The 15,864-nt window shown below is 39.5% G+C and overlaps 1 protein-coding gene across 1 annotated transcript in view; it reads left to right on the top strand.

Annotated features, from left to right (window-relative positions):
* Positions 1-15,864, top strand: part of CSPP1 (centrosome and spindle pole associated protein 1) — a 104,650-nt gene that overhangs the window by 73,336 nt on the left and 15,450 nt on the right. Inside the window, 8 exon segments of the mRNA XM_039841810.1 lie at positions 2,079-2,228; positions 2,617-2,763; positions 5,268-5,372; positions 7,080-7,146; positions 7,696-7,810; positions 10,741-10,880; positions 13,241-13,381; positions 15,069-15,115. Coding sequence (XP_039697744.1) covers positions 2,079-2,228; positions 2,617-2,763; positions 5,268-5,372; positions 7,080-7,146; positions 7,696-7,810; positions 10,741-10,880; positions 13,241-13,381; positions 15,069-15,115 — 912 coding nt within the window.

Here is a 15,864-nt window from a genome sequence, read left to right on the forward strand (position 1 = left end):
ATCTAGAGTAGAATTTAGGAAGCAAATAAACAAAATGTTGCAATTGTATAGCTTGTTATTGTTTATAAGATACTTTTACATGTAGTACCTCATTAAACCTCAACAATCTCTGAGGAAGGTATTATTTTTTCTGTGACATGCAACTAAACCAGACTAAGGACTCGTCCGTGGTGGCAGAGCTGGCAAATCGTGAGGCCAGTGCTTGTACCCAAGTCTCCTGACTTTAAGTATCACATCTGTAGGTACAGAACTTCTGTTTCTAGGGAGCTCCTGGAATTCTCTTCCTCTGGAGAAGACCACTGGTGAGGGAGGGAGCTTTGGCTACATCAGTGTCACAGTGAGTTCAGCTTTCGGTTCACCCACCCCGTGAACCTTCAGTGTGCCTGTGTGGACCGCTAGCGAATGGTCGTCTGCCTGTTTTCTTCAGCAGCCTAACCCCCTCTGCTTACCCCAGACAAAATCTAGCACAGAATTCTAAGAAAATGTAAAATAGCTCAATAGTATTTATTATTACTACCAATGACATAGTGTCAGGCGAGAAGTATCTCTAAACTTAAGTGTTAAAGGGAATGTTATAAAATGTTCACATCTGTGCTCAAAGATGCAAGAGAAGCCTTGGCTGCATGCGTGCAGCAAGTAAGTGTACCGTTCGTTTGTTCGTGAAGCAGAAGCCTTCGTGTGGTCACAGGTTAGTAAATAACACATGTGAGTATTTAGGTAACATTTTAAATGGGAGCTTTACAAATAATACATTCAATAAAATATTTGCAGAATCCCAAAGCACTTTCGTATCATACAGTTTGAAAGCCACTCGCCGAGAAGATAGCTTTCCTTTTTCCGTTGAACTGCTGTGTAGCATTTCTGTTGGAATGGCATTTCTGTGGATTCATTAGGTGTGTGATCCATTTATGATTGTGACCTTTAGTGGAGAAGTGACTCTGTATTTGTGATTTCTTTTTTCATGGAGTAGGAAGAAGAGGAAACTGAGTGTTAAATGTGAGGTTTTGTTGTGTAGATCATAACTGATGTTTTCTTTAGGTATATTGTACTTGAAGAAGCCATTACGTGCACACTGCTTAGTACTAAATATTAGGATTGTGCATATTTAACAGTGATGTGGGCAAAGCCCTAGCATGTGAAGTCATGCGACATGTAAGAAGATTAAAGTTCCTAATTGCTCAAAAGATTGACAGCACTTGATATAACGGTCTTGAAGTTGGAGACAATGCAGATAAAAGCAACAAAAATAATATGAATGATGACAATCAAATCATACCTAAGAGTAGCTAAATCCTATTGGTAGCTTTAAACCAGTGTCACGAATGCCAGTACCCATGCTGCCCTTCTCCCCACTGTATTCACGGAGACTGTAGACTCTCTCTTAGGGTTCTCTTTCTTTCAGATCTTGGACTCTGCCTCTGAATATTCCCACAGAGTATTCAGAACTGTGCATTCCAGGTGGCTTTCAAGATGAAACTTAATTATGAATCCTTGTGGCTAAAGTCATCTTTGTCCTTACAGCTCACCAGTATTTAGGAAGGAAGGAAAGGACATTCTTGGAGGAGGGCTTCTTGCATGAAGAATGATTGAATGCTAACATGTTGATTTTACTGTTGTTTCAGGATACTAATCAAGCCAAGAAACTTTGAGACAGAGTAGCAACGTTATAAGACAATACAGTCATGAATTATTTATTGAGTACCTTCTAGCAAGGAGGAACTTTTATGGTTGTTACATATCTTTTTCATTTCATTTCTTTGAGCATCCTTTGAGATGTAGTCGTTATTCATTCTTTTTACCAAGTGAGAAAACTGACCAAGAAAGTTTCCTAAGGTCACACAGTCTGTAAGGATTTGGTGGAGCTGGAATTTTACTCACAGCTCATAATGTTGCATTTGACTCATGACATTACCTCATGTAACCTCCCTAATAAAACACAGGAAACTGAAAAATTTAGGAACTTATTTTTACTTTCAAAAAAGGATAGAAATGTTGAATTCATAGAATACTCAGAAGAAGTAAGTGGTATTCTAACTTTTCAGTAGTTTACAAAGAAATAACTAGGTTTAATTCTTTAGATTGAGGAAAAGAAACAAAGAGAGGAAGCAGAGCGAGAGAGACTGAGAATTGCAGAAGAAAAAGAAGAAAAACGGCTGGCGGAACAGAGGGCGCGAATCCAGCAAGAGTATGAAGAGGAACAGGAGAAGAAAAGGGAGAAAGAGGAGGAGGTGAACTTTTTTCCTCCTCCTTTTTACTTAGTCTGAAAGTGAAATTTTTATTTTGACTCGAAAAGGTGTTTATTACTTACAGAGGAGACCAGTCTTGGGGCACATTTAGAAAATACCAGTTCAGTACCCATTCACTGGATATTATTTTATTAAAGTGAAAAACTAAGTGAAGAAAAGGGATAAATGTTGACATTTTTAAGTCAATAAATAGTTTATGCTAAGGATGTTATAAAAGCTGCCTAATTTATTGTGAAGCAGACAGTTTATGTTAAAGAACAACTATATCTTCAGTTTTGCTTCTTTATTGCACACAAATAAGGCAGCATATTTTTGAATGGAATAGGGAATATATGTGTGGAGTATATATAGTTTTCTCTTTATTTTAAAGCAAAGGCTAAAAAATGAGGAGCTTATTCGGTTAGCTGAAGAAAGACGAAAAGAAGCAGAAAGAAAGAAGAAAGAAGAGGAGGAAAAACATAACCTGCAGCTTCAGCACTACTACGAAAGAGAGAATGTACCTGGGCCAGAATCGAAGGTCAGTCTCCAACGAGGTCGGGTAAAGCGTAGTTGAACCCACTTTGTCCGCGACAGTCGGGGAGTTGGTACCATGAGGGAGAAAGTGGGGAGGGGGGCCGCACTGGACCTGCTGTATGAGGCGATGTCACTGTGTTCTGTTGCTGTCCCCCAGTGAATGCAGTGGGTTAATTAGCCATCTGGCTCTGTGCCCGTGGCCCGTGGGCCAGCACCCTTGCACCCTTCACGACAGGGACAGGACAGAAATTGAGAATAAGTGGAAACTTATGTGGCAACTTGTAAAAGTGATTTTATGTCTGTTGACTCTGCTAATACAAAAGCTGGGCTTGAATTGCATAATGTCCTTTTAAGTTTTTTATTTATCTAGTAATTCTTCTGACTGTTTTACACATTTGTCCATGATGGATGGGAAATTAAAGAAAAACCGCTGGCTCAGCACAGCCTGGTCTGACGTTTGTGCCTGAGATGGGGGTTCACATCCACTGTTGGGCACGTGCATCCAAGTCACTGGACGGAGCTTTCCTCTCTGTACACCTGGGCTCCTGTTCCAGAGCTGTGTTTAAAAGTCCGTGCGTGACTGTCACGGGCATCTTGTTAAAAATGCGTGTTCTCGAGTCTCATCTACAAAGTGTCTGAGGTACTGAGTCTGATGGCCGTCTAGGAACCTGCATTTTACTGGCATCCTTAGGGGTTCGGATGTGGTCGGCCTGTGGACCACACGTTGAAAGACCCTGTATGTCTTGTGGGTTTGGCCCAGTTTAATTTAAGAAAATTGCTTTTAGAAATTTAGATTTACGCAAACATCATTTTTTCAAAGCAGGATTGATAAAAAGGTCACTTTTTACCAGTGGGCTCCTCTGGTGTATTTATGATGTGGTTTGGTACACTGTCCACTGTGTAACCTACTGTAGATAACTTGAGCCATTTTTAATTGGTTCAAATAAACAATTGGATTTCTCATCCCAGGATTTTATGATAATAGAAATGGCAAGAATTTATCATTAGAATTTGCTAGACCATTGAGAGAATTCATAAATAAGATCTATAGTTTTGGTTTGTTTTGTTTATTTTAGGGTTCTAGGAATATTAGGCAGTAGTCTTTATTAGAGTTTAAAGCTGGATATTTGTTCAGCCTTTTAAAGTATATTATTCAAGTATCATATTCTTTTTTTAATAAAGTTCATTTTTTAAAGCAGTGTTAGGTTTACAACAAAATTGAGTGGACATCAGAATATTTTATTATAATAGATAATCTATTTATTATTTGTTAGCTTCTCACAATTGTGTTTCTGCCAGTTCCTTATTAGGTTTAAGGAAAATACTCTTTCTTAGGAATATATCATTTTATGACTGGTAAAATTTAATTGTGAAGTACCGTAAAGTTTTAAATCAGCTTTGATCCATTTAATGCTTTTTGCCATTAATTCTAAAATTGTCATTGCTAGCTGCCATTTTTTTCATTTGCATATGCCTGATACGTATTTTTGTCTACTCTTTTAGTTTTTACTTGTCACATTTTTTATTTTTTAGCTTGTATATTTACTTAGTTTTTTAAATTTGTTTTTTACCCTAATTTGAGAGTTATAATCTTTTAGGTAAGGATATCTACATTCTTTTCTTTATCATAACTGATATAGTTGGTCATATTAATTGGATTTGACTGTTTTACTTCTGTGATAGTTACTTGTTTTCTTATTATGTGGACTATGCTTTGTTTGCTTCGTCCTCTACTGTTCTTTAGAAAGTTTATATTGTCTTTATAATTTTGCTGTGGTCACCTAGAGGTTTTAAAAAAAAACTTTTTCTTTCATATATTTCTAATTTTATCAAAGTCCAGCAAAAGTAATATTTCATTTTTACTGTACAAAATGAGCAATGTAACATCCACATGAGAGCTTTTTTACCCAGATAATTATTATTGCACTTTATTGGGAGTTTTTAGCATTTTAATTTTAATGTGAAGTTGGGAACTATTAGCTTTATTACATTGTAAACTAAAATTGTTTTATTTTCATATGAACACATAGAACTCTATTGTGATCTAGAAAATTCTCACATCTGTAACGCTCTTGGTGACAAGAGAACTAGATTATAGTTGATCTATTTGTTTTCCAGAAAAAGAATTTTGTTTTATTATTAAGATGATTGTTTTGCTTTGGCTATATATATATTTTTTGTTTTTGTTGTTTTCCTTATATTGTGTATGCTGTTGCTTTACTTAAGTTTGTTGAACTTTTTTATCCTGATCTGAGTCATATTTTTTTAATAAGGATACCTAAATCCGTTTATGTTTATAGTAACTGATATATTTGATTTTATGTAATTGTTTTTCTGACTTTTTTGGTAAAAAGTAGTTTGCTAAATAAAAGCAATAACATTTTGCACTTTTTTGATGGTTTTGTTAAGTATTAGACGTGTATGTGTGTATATATACATACACTTACGTGTGCACGTGTTTGCGTGTGTGTACACATTTATTTTTGTTTTTTTGTTTCTTTGTTTCAGCACTTGAGACAGCCTTCTCCTGTGGTTCCTGCTCTTCAGAACAAAATTGCCAGCAAACTCCAAAGACCTCCTTCAGTTGACAGCATTATAAGTTCCTTTATTCAAGTATATACTTTTTCTTTTGATTTGTTAATGTTAGCTAAGTTATTTTGGATTGGGGAATTGAATGAGATTTTCCTATTCATCATATTTAGCTAGGTTACATTGTTTCAGTTCTGAAATATAGGTTATGTCTACATTAATACGTCTGCTATTTCAGTTGTAACTGATAGTACTCTGTACCCTAAAGTTTAAATTCTTTTGACAAATCAGAATTTAGCACATGGTTCTTGTCCAGGCCCTCAAGAATGCCTTGTCTTTGATACTGTATCTTCTGGCTAGCTGTAGTTATGCTAATGAAGTCCCTTATACGCGAGACTAAGCTGTAATCAAGAGAGCCGGGAAAATGTTCCAGAAGGGTTGATCCTTGAGTTGCCTCTTGAAGAATGAGTAGGAATTTGCCATGAAGAGGAGGAGGGTGAGGGACTCTAAGCACGTACAGAATCATGGGGAAGCGTAAGGCACGTGGCACACATGGAGAACACACTGGGTTTGGTTGGGGCCTGAGAATGCCTGAGCAAGGTGGCCGAGGAGGTGGCGGGTAGGACACGTGCAGAGGGTTATACAGAGTGCGAAGGGGTTTGACTTTACTCCGTAGGCTTGTGAATCCCAAACAGATTCATTACCAGAATGGACAAACGTATTAGGAGAACATCTTCCTGAATCTCACCCTCTCAGATTCTGAGTTAGTAGGTCTGTGGTGGATAATATATGGGAATTCATTGTAATATTTAAATAGAATGACACAGCCATGTTTGTTTTGCATAACGTTATCTTAGGCAGTGGTGTGGAGATGCAGTAGAGGCCAGGATGCTCTGCAGATGTTCAGGTGTGAGACTTTGAGGACCTAAACAAAGGCAGTGGCAGTAAGAACTGAGAAGGGGTGACCGCATCAGGATATATTTAAGAGATAACAAATGGTGTGTGTGTGTAGGTAGGAGTCAGTGACAACTTCCCGTTCTGGCGAGGGTTATGTGGAGTAGGTGTTTGCAAATGTGGATTGTGGCTAAGAAAGCCTGGGACTGGGTTTGCAGCTTTGGAAGTTGTGGACATTGTTGCTTGTCAGGTGAGCGCGATTGTCTAGCATGAGTTCGGGGGAAGTAGAGAGGGCTGGAGATGGAACATGGGGGAATTACCAGCAGAGCAAGGAAATAGAGACAGAGAGTGAGAGTGGCAATGATGTCAGTTGCTCCTGGCCAAGTAAAATAAGGGCTTAAAATGCCCATTGCATGTGCCACTTGGGGTCATTTGGTGACGGCGAGAGCAGTGTTGGCGGGGGGATGGGGTGTGAGAGCAGAGCCAGCTGTGGTGAGGAGTGAAGGAAACGAGGTAGACGCTGTACCTGCTGCATTCACTGCTCTTTAAAGCGGCATGGCGCTGAGGGGAAGGAGAGAATGGACAGAAGATGGTGATGAGGGTGAGGTAAGAATTTTTTTAAAGAAGGGAGAGATTTTTAAGTATAGTTGAGAGGAAGGTGCTTGGAGAGAAGAAAAGGGTGGAGAAAAGGAACTGACGGAGGGGTAAGGGTCCCTTTTCAGGACAGTGCAGTCGACGAGGTTGTCTTTAGTGGGGGCGGGGACCCCAGCATTGCGCTGGGAGGGAGGATGGACATAAGTGAGTTTGTAGGTAGGACGGAGGGGAGGCTGGTTTCTTTGACACATTGCTACGTCCGAGCAGGTAAGACACTGACATCTGTCAATGGCTGTTTAACAGGAGCGGTCCGTGTCCAGGGCACAGTCTCCTCCGGTGCCTGCCAGGAAGAACCAGCTCCGTGCAGAGGGTAGGGTTAACTAGCAAACTTGTAATCGAGAATATTGTTAACTTTTTATTTTGAAATGGACTCATAGAACATTGTAAAACAGTAGAGATAGAGAGGTGCTGGGCACCCTTCCCCCGACCCCCTCGGTGGTGACAGATCACACGGTGTAGTAGCCACACTCTGCAGACTTTCACTAGGCTTCACCAGGTTTCACGTGTGCTCGTGTGTGTGTGTGTATGTATGTACGTGTGTAGTTCTGTGCATTTTTATCACGTACAATTTGTGTAACTGCCACACAAGGTGCACAGCTGTGCACCTTGCACGCCCCTTTATAGTTGCACTCTGACCTACCCCCAAGAGTATTTCTTAACTTTTGAAATTGCTGTGTTGTCAGAAATGTGTTTGTAGGGCTTAATGATGTTCACAGATATGATCTTATATGGAAAACATCAAAAATAACTTGCATAAAAATGTCTCTCTGAGCATTCTAGCTTTATAAGTTATGTTTTCATGTTTAATCTTTTGTAATTATACCTGTTATAATTTTTACCTATCACTGGGAATTTGCAGAGGAGAAAAGAAATGTAATTATGGAATTGTCGGAAATGAGGAAGCAGCTCCGCACTGAGGAGCGGCGTCTGCAGGGGCAGCTGCTGCGCGTGGACGACGACGAAGCCCGCTCGAGGCAAGCTCCGGTCGCTTCCGTTCGTCTCGAGTTCTTTCGTGTCTAGGATAAGGAATCATGTCAGGGAGAGCCGCCCCGTACTCCCACAGTTCGGAACAGGGTTAATGTTTATTGAGAACCACCTTTATTAGAAGGCATGGTTTGCGTTTTAACAGATTGTTGGGGAAATTGTAATGACTGAAAAAGCCTTTTCTCCCAAAAGAAATCTGACTAAATAATTATATTCTAGTAGAGGGACCTAGTGGAACTAATACAAAATAGAATATGATTTTTTCAGTCTGTTTGTGTTTGTAGTATATAGTAGGTTTTCTCTTATTTTCCCTTGGCAAAATAGCTCTTTTTAAAATTAACTAATCTGCTTTGATTCACATTCTTCAATTTTGTATAGATAAAGTTGCCTTCATGAAACATTCACAGTGGCTGAATTTATTCACTGTGAAAATATGGAATATTTAATGCTTATTTAACCTAATATAAAATATTTAAATAGAGCACTGTAATTGTCCTTCTGTACTGCGAGTAGTTTATTTATGGCAGCCGTGATATTAGTGGTGTTGACAAAGTGGTAGAAAGATCAGTCTTTGAGGCCAGAGAAACCAAGATTCAAAGACATGCTTTATCTACTAAGTAGTCTGATCTCGATTTCATCACATGTAAGCTGTAGATAATGTCTACCCCTTGTAGTCTTATGAGCATGGGAATTAAGTGAACTTATATACTGTAAAGTACTCAGCATAGTACTTGACATGTATGTGTTAGATACTCAATGTTACCTTCCCCCAGCCTAAAATAGAAACTATAAAGAAAAATATGGTAATATGCTACCAAATATAATGGGTATTATCCACAGTCCCCAAAACTAATTTTACAGTAGGCTTTCAGAGAACTTTATACCTAGTTAGTTAATTAATACTCTATTTCTGTAGTCCAAGGGAATTAATAGAATAGGCAGGCAGGTTAGGTGGGGACTTTTCTGTCAGGGTTTGGGGGACTGACAATGAAAGGACAGAGATAGGGGATGGCATTGCTAGCCCTGAAAATAACATAAAACCAAATATGTCCTGCTTCCTTCAGTACCAGGTAGGCCCCCTCTAATTTTGAAAATGTAGCTCTGAGCTATAGGTGTAAGACTCCTGCCTTCATTTCCTTATTCACTACATCTTCCCTGAGCAGCCAGAAGGGAACAGTGGGATCCCAGCAGGTAATGCTCCTGCTCTCCTGGAGCTTGCTTCCGGGCGAAGGATTCGCCAAGGCCACAAAGCTTACATTGTCAAGGCTGACACAGACCTCAGTGAACCACGAGGTGATGGGCACCGCATTGGAGGGTCATTACAATGCAAAACAAATACTAAACAGGTCCTAGAAAGCCATTAAATACTGAATTCCTGTTTAGTTTCATTAACACTAATAGTTACATAGGCTGCTAAATTAAGAATTAGATTATTAGATCTTCTATACATGGGAGCTGGCTTGTGTTCTTTGTGTCCCTAGCATATAGTAGGAGCTCAATAATGTGATGAATTAATGAATAAGAGATTTTTTTGGTGAAATTATTACAATATTGGAATAACGAACCAAACCTGAGATGTCTTTGGTACATATTAAAATTATATCAAAGTAAATGTATTTAACCAATTCATGCTAAATGATGATAATTCTAACACATCTAACTTCAGTTAGCTGTAGAATTTTCAAGGTTCTTTTAAATACATTATTTATTCTTCACTAGAATCTCTTGGGGTAGGAATTATCATGTATGATTTGCAAATGAGAAAACTGAAAAGCTGACTGGTTTCTCTTAAATCATATTGGTTTGCCAAAAGAGAGCACAGTCTTCAATTTACGAATGAAAATAAGGAAAATAAAATGTCAACAGTCTATTATAGTGAAATTAAACATGCATGTTTAGAATATGGAAAGCTGTACTTGTTAAGGCATTTTTAATATAAAAGTAAATGTAGGAAATCTATACCGATCTCCTAATTACTTAGTAGTAACTGACCTACTATGGAAGAATTAGTCATTGATAATTACTACCTTGGGTGCACATTTCATCATCTAGCCAGTCTAAATCTTGAAATTTCCTCACCTTGTTTACTTAGCCAGAACATGTGTGGAGAATGCCAACAAGAATCTAAGCGAAGTATAATTAGGCAAGTTAACATGCTACATTAAAATCCTACCACATACTGGACTAGTGTCAGACATCTCAGTATGACCTTAATCTGCATATAAACTGATATGCACAGGAACAGTTACAGGTATGTTAATGACTCACTTTACATAATGCAGTACCTAGACCTGCCCACCAATGAGCCCTAGAAGCAGTGACACAGCAAGCATGCTCAGCATCCAGAGCTTGGTTTCTGAATATCTTTCTCCAAGAGGCAGCAGGGCCCCTGGGAGAAATGGCTGATTCTAGGGCTGGGGCAGGAGAAGTACAAAGTGATCCTCAAGCATCTTGTAGTACCAGAAAGGAAGGAAGTACTCAAAAATACAAAGGATGGAGGCATCAAAAGGAAACAGGAGCGAACCTCGAAAGAGCTCCCATGGCCAAAGCTGCTATAATTTGAGCAACAGCATAATGTAGTATTGGGTTATAACCCAAAGTACAAAATAAATATATATGACACAACAGTGACATAAATAAGTGACTGAATAAGTAAAGGGGGTAGAAGAAACAAGTCTGCGTGAACATTTTAAGGTAAAGCCAAATCATCCTCTTCTAATAAGGGACTTTACACCTGGGCATTTTGAAAGATCACAAACAACAACCTTATAAATACCCTGTTTTAATATAAAGATTGAAATAACATGTTAGAATAGATTTTTACAATATATTCTGGTGAAAGATGACAAATTTCTTGAGTGAAATGCGAACTCAGATTTTATCCCCATAAAACACATCATAATTTGTCACCGATGTGCAGGAAAAGAGAAAGGAACCCCATGGACATATTTGACATGGCTCGACATCGGTTGCAAGCACCTGTGAGAAGACAGTCGCCGAAGGACGTCGACACCACTGCTTTTCAGAATATTCTTGACTTCAACGAGCTGAAAGATAGAGGTGAGTAGGCGGCCGCTAGAGCAAGAACCTTCCACCCACGGCCAAGTTTCTTTAAACATGTTCGTATCCTTTTCCTAAAGTGGAGTTTTACCTACGATACATACTGTAAGTGCTGATGAGTAAAACTCCTGTGTACTCGAGTTGTTCATTTTACCGTCTGGGGGACGAAGCTTTACCTTGGCTGTTTTCTTTCGGAGAACACACAGCCGTGGAAGCCTCGGCGGTGGGTTGGGTCATCCAGAAGTGTGAAGAATGGCACTTGGATTTTAATGGAGGGTGGACAGAGCAGGACGAGCTTGGGAAAGGGACTGAGCGATTGGAGGAAAAAAGCAGGGGAACGTGGATCCTGAAAGCTGAGGGAAGAGAAGGGATTGTCTGAGACAAATACTGAAAATGTCAGTTGGATCAGAGGCCATTGGTGACCTCAGCTTGATCTTTTTTGTGGGTTTATGGGATCAGAAGCCAGTTACCTTTGGGGCGGGGGCGAGGAGGAGCGTTGGAAGCAATTAGCATCAATTAACATAATGCAACCCGTGGAAGAACCTTGGCTGGGAAGGAAGAGAAAAGCTTCTGGAGAGGGAGGAACTTTTAGGATGCTAATGTTAAGAGCTGTTTCAGGAAGAAGTGGTTTAGGGTGCAGGAGACGGAGGGAGTGATTGTTGGAGAGAGGAGGGTATGTAGGATTTTTGAAGGAAGACGGTAGGGAAGGTTAGATGTGGGTAGAGCAGGGGAGAAAGCTTATTAGGGAAATAGAATGATCAAGGTACACAGAGGCCTGGGAGACTGAAAATGTATAAAAGGAACCAAAATGTGTTATATGCGGTATTTCTTTAGGAGCATTGAACAGAGTAGGTGTTGGCATGGAGGAGGCAGATGGTTGGATGTGTGTTCATATGACCTATACCAGATAAACCAGAATTTAAACTTTTCTTCTTTGGGTTATTTTTAAAGTGATATTATAGAAAGTTTTGAATACAGAAAGTGGAAAGAGAGAAAATTCACTTTCTGTAAACCACCTAAATAAAAACACCATTAAAATAAGATATAATTATATTCATTTTCTTTTTTTACTTAGATTTACACGTCATCAATTACACATACCATATTTTTTTTTTATGTGCTATTGTTTGTTGATTACTTACTATATTTCAGGCATTATGTTAAGCCTGTGGGTCTCAGAGTTTGGTCAGGGAACCTGTGAAGTCAAAATTGTTTTTATTATAAACTAAGATATTATTTACCTATTTCATTTTTTTCTCCCGTGTATATACAAGTTTTCCAGAGGTTAGAGGCCTGTGATCACTTTATTGCTCTGAAGCTAACAGAATGTGCACTTGTGTGTTCTCATGTTTTAAAAACTTAGTGTTAACATCTAATATGACGCTTGTGTGTGAGACAGACACATTCATTGATTGGGGTCCTTAATTTTTAAGAGTGAAAAGTCTTGAAACCAAAAAGGTTTAAACCACAAAATGGAACTATTTATTTCCCTCTGTTACCATATCTAGTCCTCATTCATCGTATGACTTAGTTGTCTCGTTTGTAAAAAAGAAAACTGAATCTGGAGGCAGTGAAGTCAGGGTCCAATTCAAGTTCATGTGTCTAGAGTCTTTTCTGTTGACTTTGCTCTTAACCATTTTTTAATTCTTAGGTATTCAACATATTTCCCCATTTACTATTTTGATAATTTCTGATCATAAAGCTTTTTACATATTTAAGATCATTTCTTTATAACCTAGTGATACAATTAGTGGATCAAAGGGAATAATTTTTTCAAGGCTATTAAATATTATGAACTATAGTCTCAGGATTTAAAAATCACATTTAACATTTTCCTTCTGGTCGCTTGATACTCCTGAATTTCAGCATAGGTGAGTTCTTAGACCGTCACGTCCTCCGGTAATGATGTCCCTCAAGTTCTGGCCAGTCTGCTCTTACCTGGCTCTTTGCGTATTTGCAATGGCTAAAATATTAATCGGCCAGTACTGTTACATTTCCATGTTTACAGTATGCTTTAGGGATCAGCTGTGATTGGTGTTTTCCAGCTGCCCATGTTGTAGCCATGCGACTCACTGCCAGGTGTGCATGTACCTAGTTGCCCTGGGTGGTGTCTTGGGGGACTGGGAGGTAGGGATGGAGAATCCATCCACAGCTGTTGCTTTCTGGGGGCTCCCTTGTAATGTTGCTAAGTTTGTTAAAAGACATTTATTTAAAGAATATTAGTTTCGTCTTCTTTAGTTTTATGATTTTAATGTCCTTTGACTTTGGCGATGTCGCATTATCTATACTGTTCCTTGACTCTGAAATTAGATTACTCGTATGTTGCAGAAAACTATGTTAAATCTTATTTTTTGCACCAGATTCAGAAACACGAGTTGATCTGAAATATATGTACCCAGATCCTCCAAGAGATCATTACACCTTAGAGATTCAGCAGCAAGCCCTGCTGAGAGAGCAGCAGAAGAGACTGAATAGACTGAAAACGCAGGAAGGCGCCGGAGGTAAGAAACAGTCGCTACTGTTTCCAGGGGTGTCAGTCAGCTGTTGTAGTGTCGGCTCGCTTTCTCCAGCCCTCGTGTCGATTTCAGCCCCAGGCAGGCTCACGGCCCTGTTGGCCTTTAGTCCCAGAAAAGGCTCTACTGGGCTTGGCTGGGTCAGGCATCCATGCCTGGGGGGGTGGCCAGCCATTTACTAGAGCCGGGAGGATTGGATGCCTTGACTAGGTCGGGTGACATCTACACTAGGAACTGGGAGCCAAGGGAAAGAATGTTAGGCAAACAGCAGAGCCTACGGGGCATTTCTCTCCTGTGTGTGTCTGCTTAAGTCTGACATGGCGTTAAACCTGAAAAGCATCGGTTTATCCTCTGTTAGAGAAGGTAGATGCTAAAAAGTATAAGTGTAATGAATGCTGCACAGAAATGCAGAGTCCTGGGGAGTGCGTGACTAGGGGTGGGGGTCATCAGGCATCTGGAGGCAGATGGAGCTAGTTGCCTCAGAGTTGATGGTCCCTGTTGACCAGGTGACTGCATAACCGTCGTACGTATTTTACCAGCTTTGCCAGCTTAAGCCTCTGAGGGAGGCCATGGAAAACAAGTCGTAAAAATGCAGCAGTCAGGTGACGAATAGGAAGCAGACCCACAAGTTGTATTTAGGAAACTTTCAGGCCCTCCCTTGGCGGGCCGGGCTTGCCTGCAGAATCTGAGGAACCTTTTTTACCTGCATGGGACAGTATCACAGGAGTAAGTAGTGCTTTGAGCCCACGTCACTGGTCAAGACTTAGGTGACGATTGGTACAGGGGGTGTTTTCCCTCTGTCTGACACAGAGTTTTCGACAGTGGTTTCATAGATGGTGATCTGACAGCAGAATAACCCAAAGTCTCTGATAAATAGTGCACATATCATCAGGAGACGAGAAGTGAGTATATTCTTCAACCTTTATACCCATTTTGGTGGAATTTTTCTTTAGGAGACCCAACTGATGATCTGATTTGGTGCGATCTTGGCAACCAAATTAGCCCAAAAATAGTCCACAGGTGGATACAGGTGCATTCTGGCACTGAGGGTATCCATCCCTGACAACGGCCACCCCCCAACTCTGACACACACTGTGACTTAATTCATAAGAATATGGTTTTAACTATAAAAAATCACAAACACGGCTGCGAAATATTCTAAGAAAGAATATAGGCTGTCTTTGCAGCCTCTTTAGTCCTAAAGGCAGTATTTAAAAGGACAAAATGCAGTATTCAGAGGAACACATAAGAACGCTGACCGAATCGGAGAATGGCCTTTGGGTCACCTGACCCCAAAACTTTTGGCCCTGGTACTAGATGCCTGGAATTGGGTTCGCTTTCTTCATTTTCATGTGAAGAAGCCCCCTGTTTAACTCCCACTAAACAAATTTCTACATGGATTTTAGATATGAGAGAAAATGGTGAATCGTGCATTATTTCCTTTTTCAGTAGGTCTCAGTTTTAAGTTCATAGTGATTTTACTTTTTTACAGTCATTAAGAGGAATGGGAGAATTTTATCCAACTGGAATGGATACTAAGTTATAGTAATAAAAAGATTTTCAAAACATTCTGAAATGTGATAGTTGAAAATTTCCAGTAGAGAGCTAGTCACAAAAGATATTCTAAAATTTATTTTTAAAATGTTTAACCTTTTGTTTTCTCCATTGACTACAGTGAACTTGGCTGCTGTTCCAAGCACTAAAATACAAGACCACGGAATGGTATGGACCCTCTTACAGTTTTTCAAGCTAGTTTTTGTGGGATAAAAGTTTTAGGAATAGTAAGTAAATATTCCAATTTCGAACTTTCAGAAAAATTGAATTAAGGTAGATTTTAAATCTATCTCATTACTACATTGGGTAGCTAGAGATGTTATTAGAATAACATGTAGAGAAAGCATATTGTAATGGCTAAAAACAAGACTCTAGAGCTAGGCTGTTCAAGTTTGTTTTTAGTGGTGTGATCCGGGCAAGTTCCTCCTCCTATGACTGAGCTTCCTGGTCTGTAAAACAGTATAACAGTACTTGCTTGCCTCTGAGGGCAGCCATAAAGATTCAGTTCTTTAATATTTGCAAGGTACATAGGGCAGGCCTAGCATGTAATAATCTAATTAAATGTTTATTAAACTAGTAAGAAATAGCTCAAGGGTTGTGAGAATTAAGTGAGATAATATATTAATGAGTGTAGTGTAAGTGTTGCTGTCAGTAGGAATCCTAATACAAGTAGTGGTGAGGCCTATAAAGAAAATAAGCAAGGTAAGGGTGTCGTTCTCATCCCAAGGAGGTGACATCTGTGCAAAGACTGAGAAACAGGTAGGAGGGAGGAGATGGGCAGAGCCTCATGGGCTGTCATACGGTTTTGCCTTTTACGCGGTGAATGTGTTAAGACGCTTTCGGAGTTATTGAGCAGAGGAGTGACATGATCGGTTTCACGTTTTAACATGAGCACTGACTACTATTTATTGAGAATA

Source organism: Pteropus medius, unplaced genomic scaffold (genome assembly GCF_902729225.1).
Source record: "Pteropus medius unplaced genomic scaffold, Ma_sr-lr_union100, whole genome shotgun sequence".
NCBI classification, from domain to species: domain Eukaryota; kingdom Metazoa; phylum Chordata; class Mammalia; order Chiroptera; family Pteropodidae; genus Pteropus; species Pteropus medius.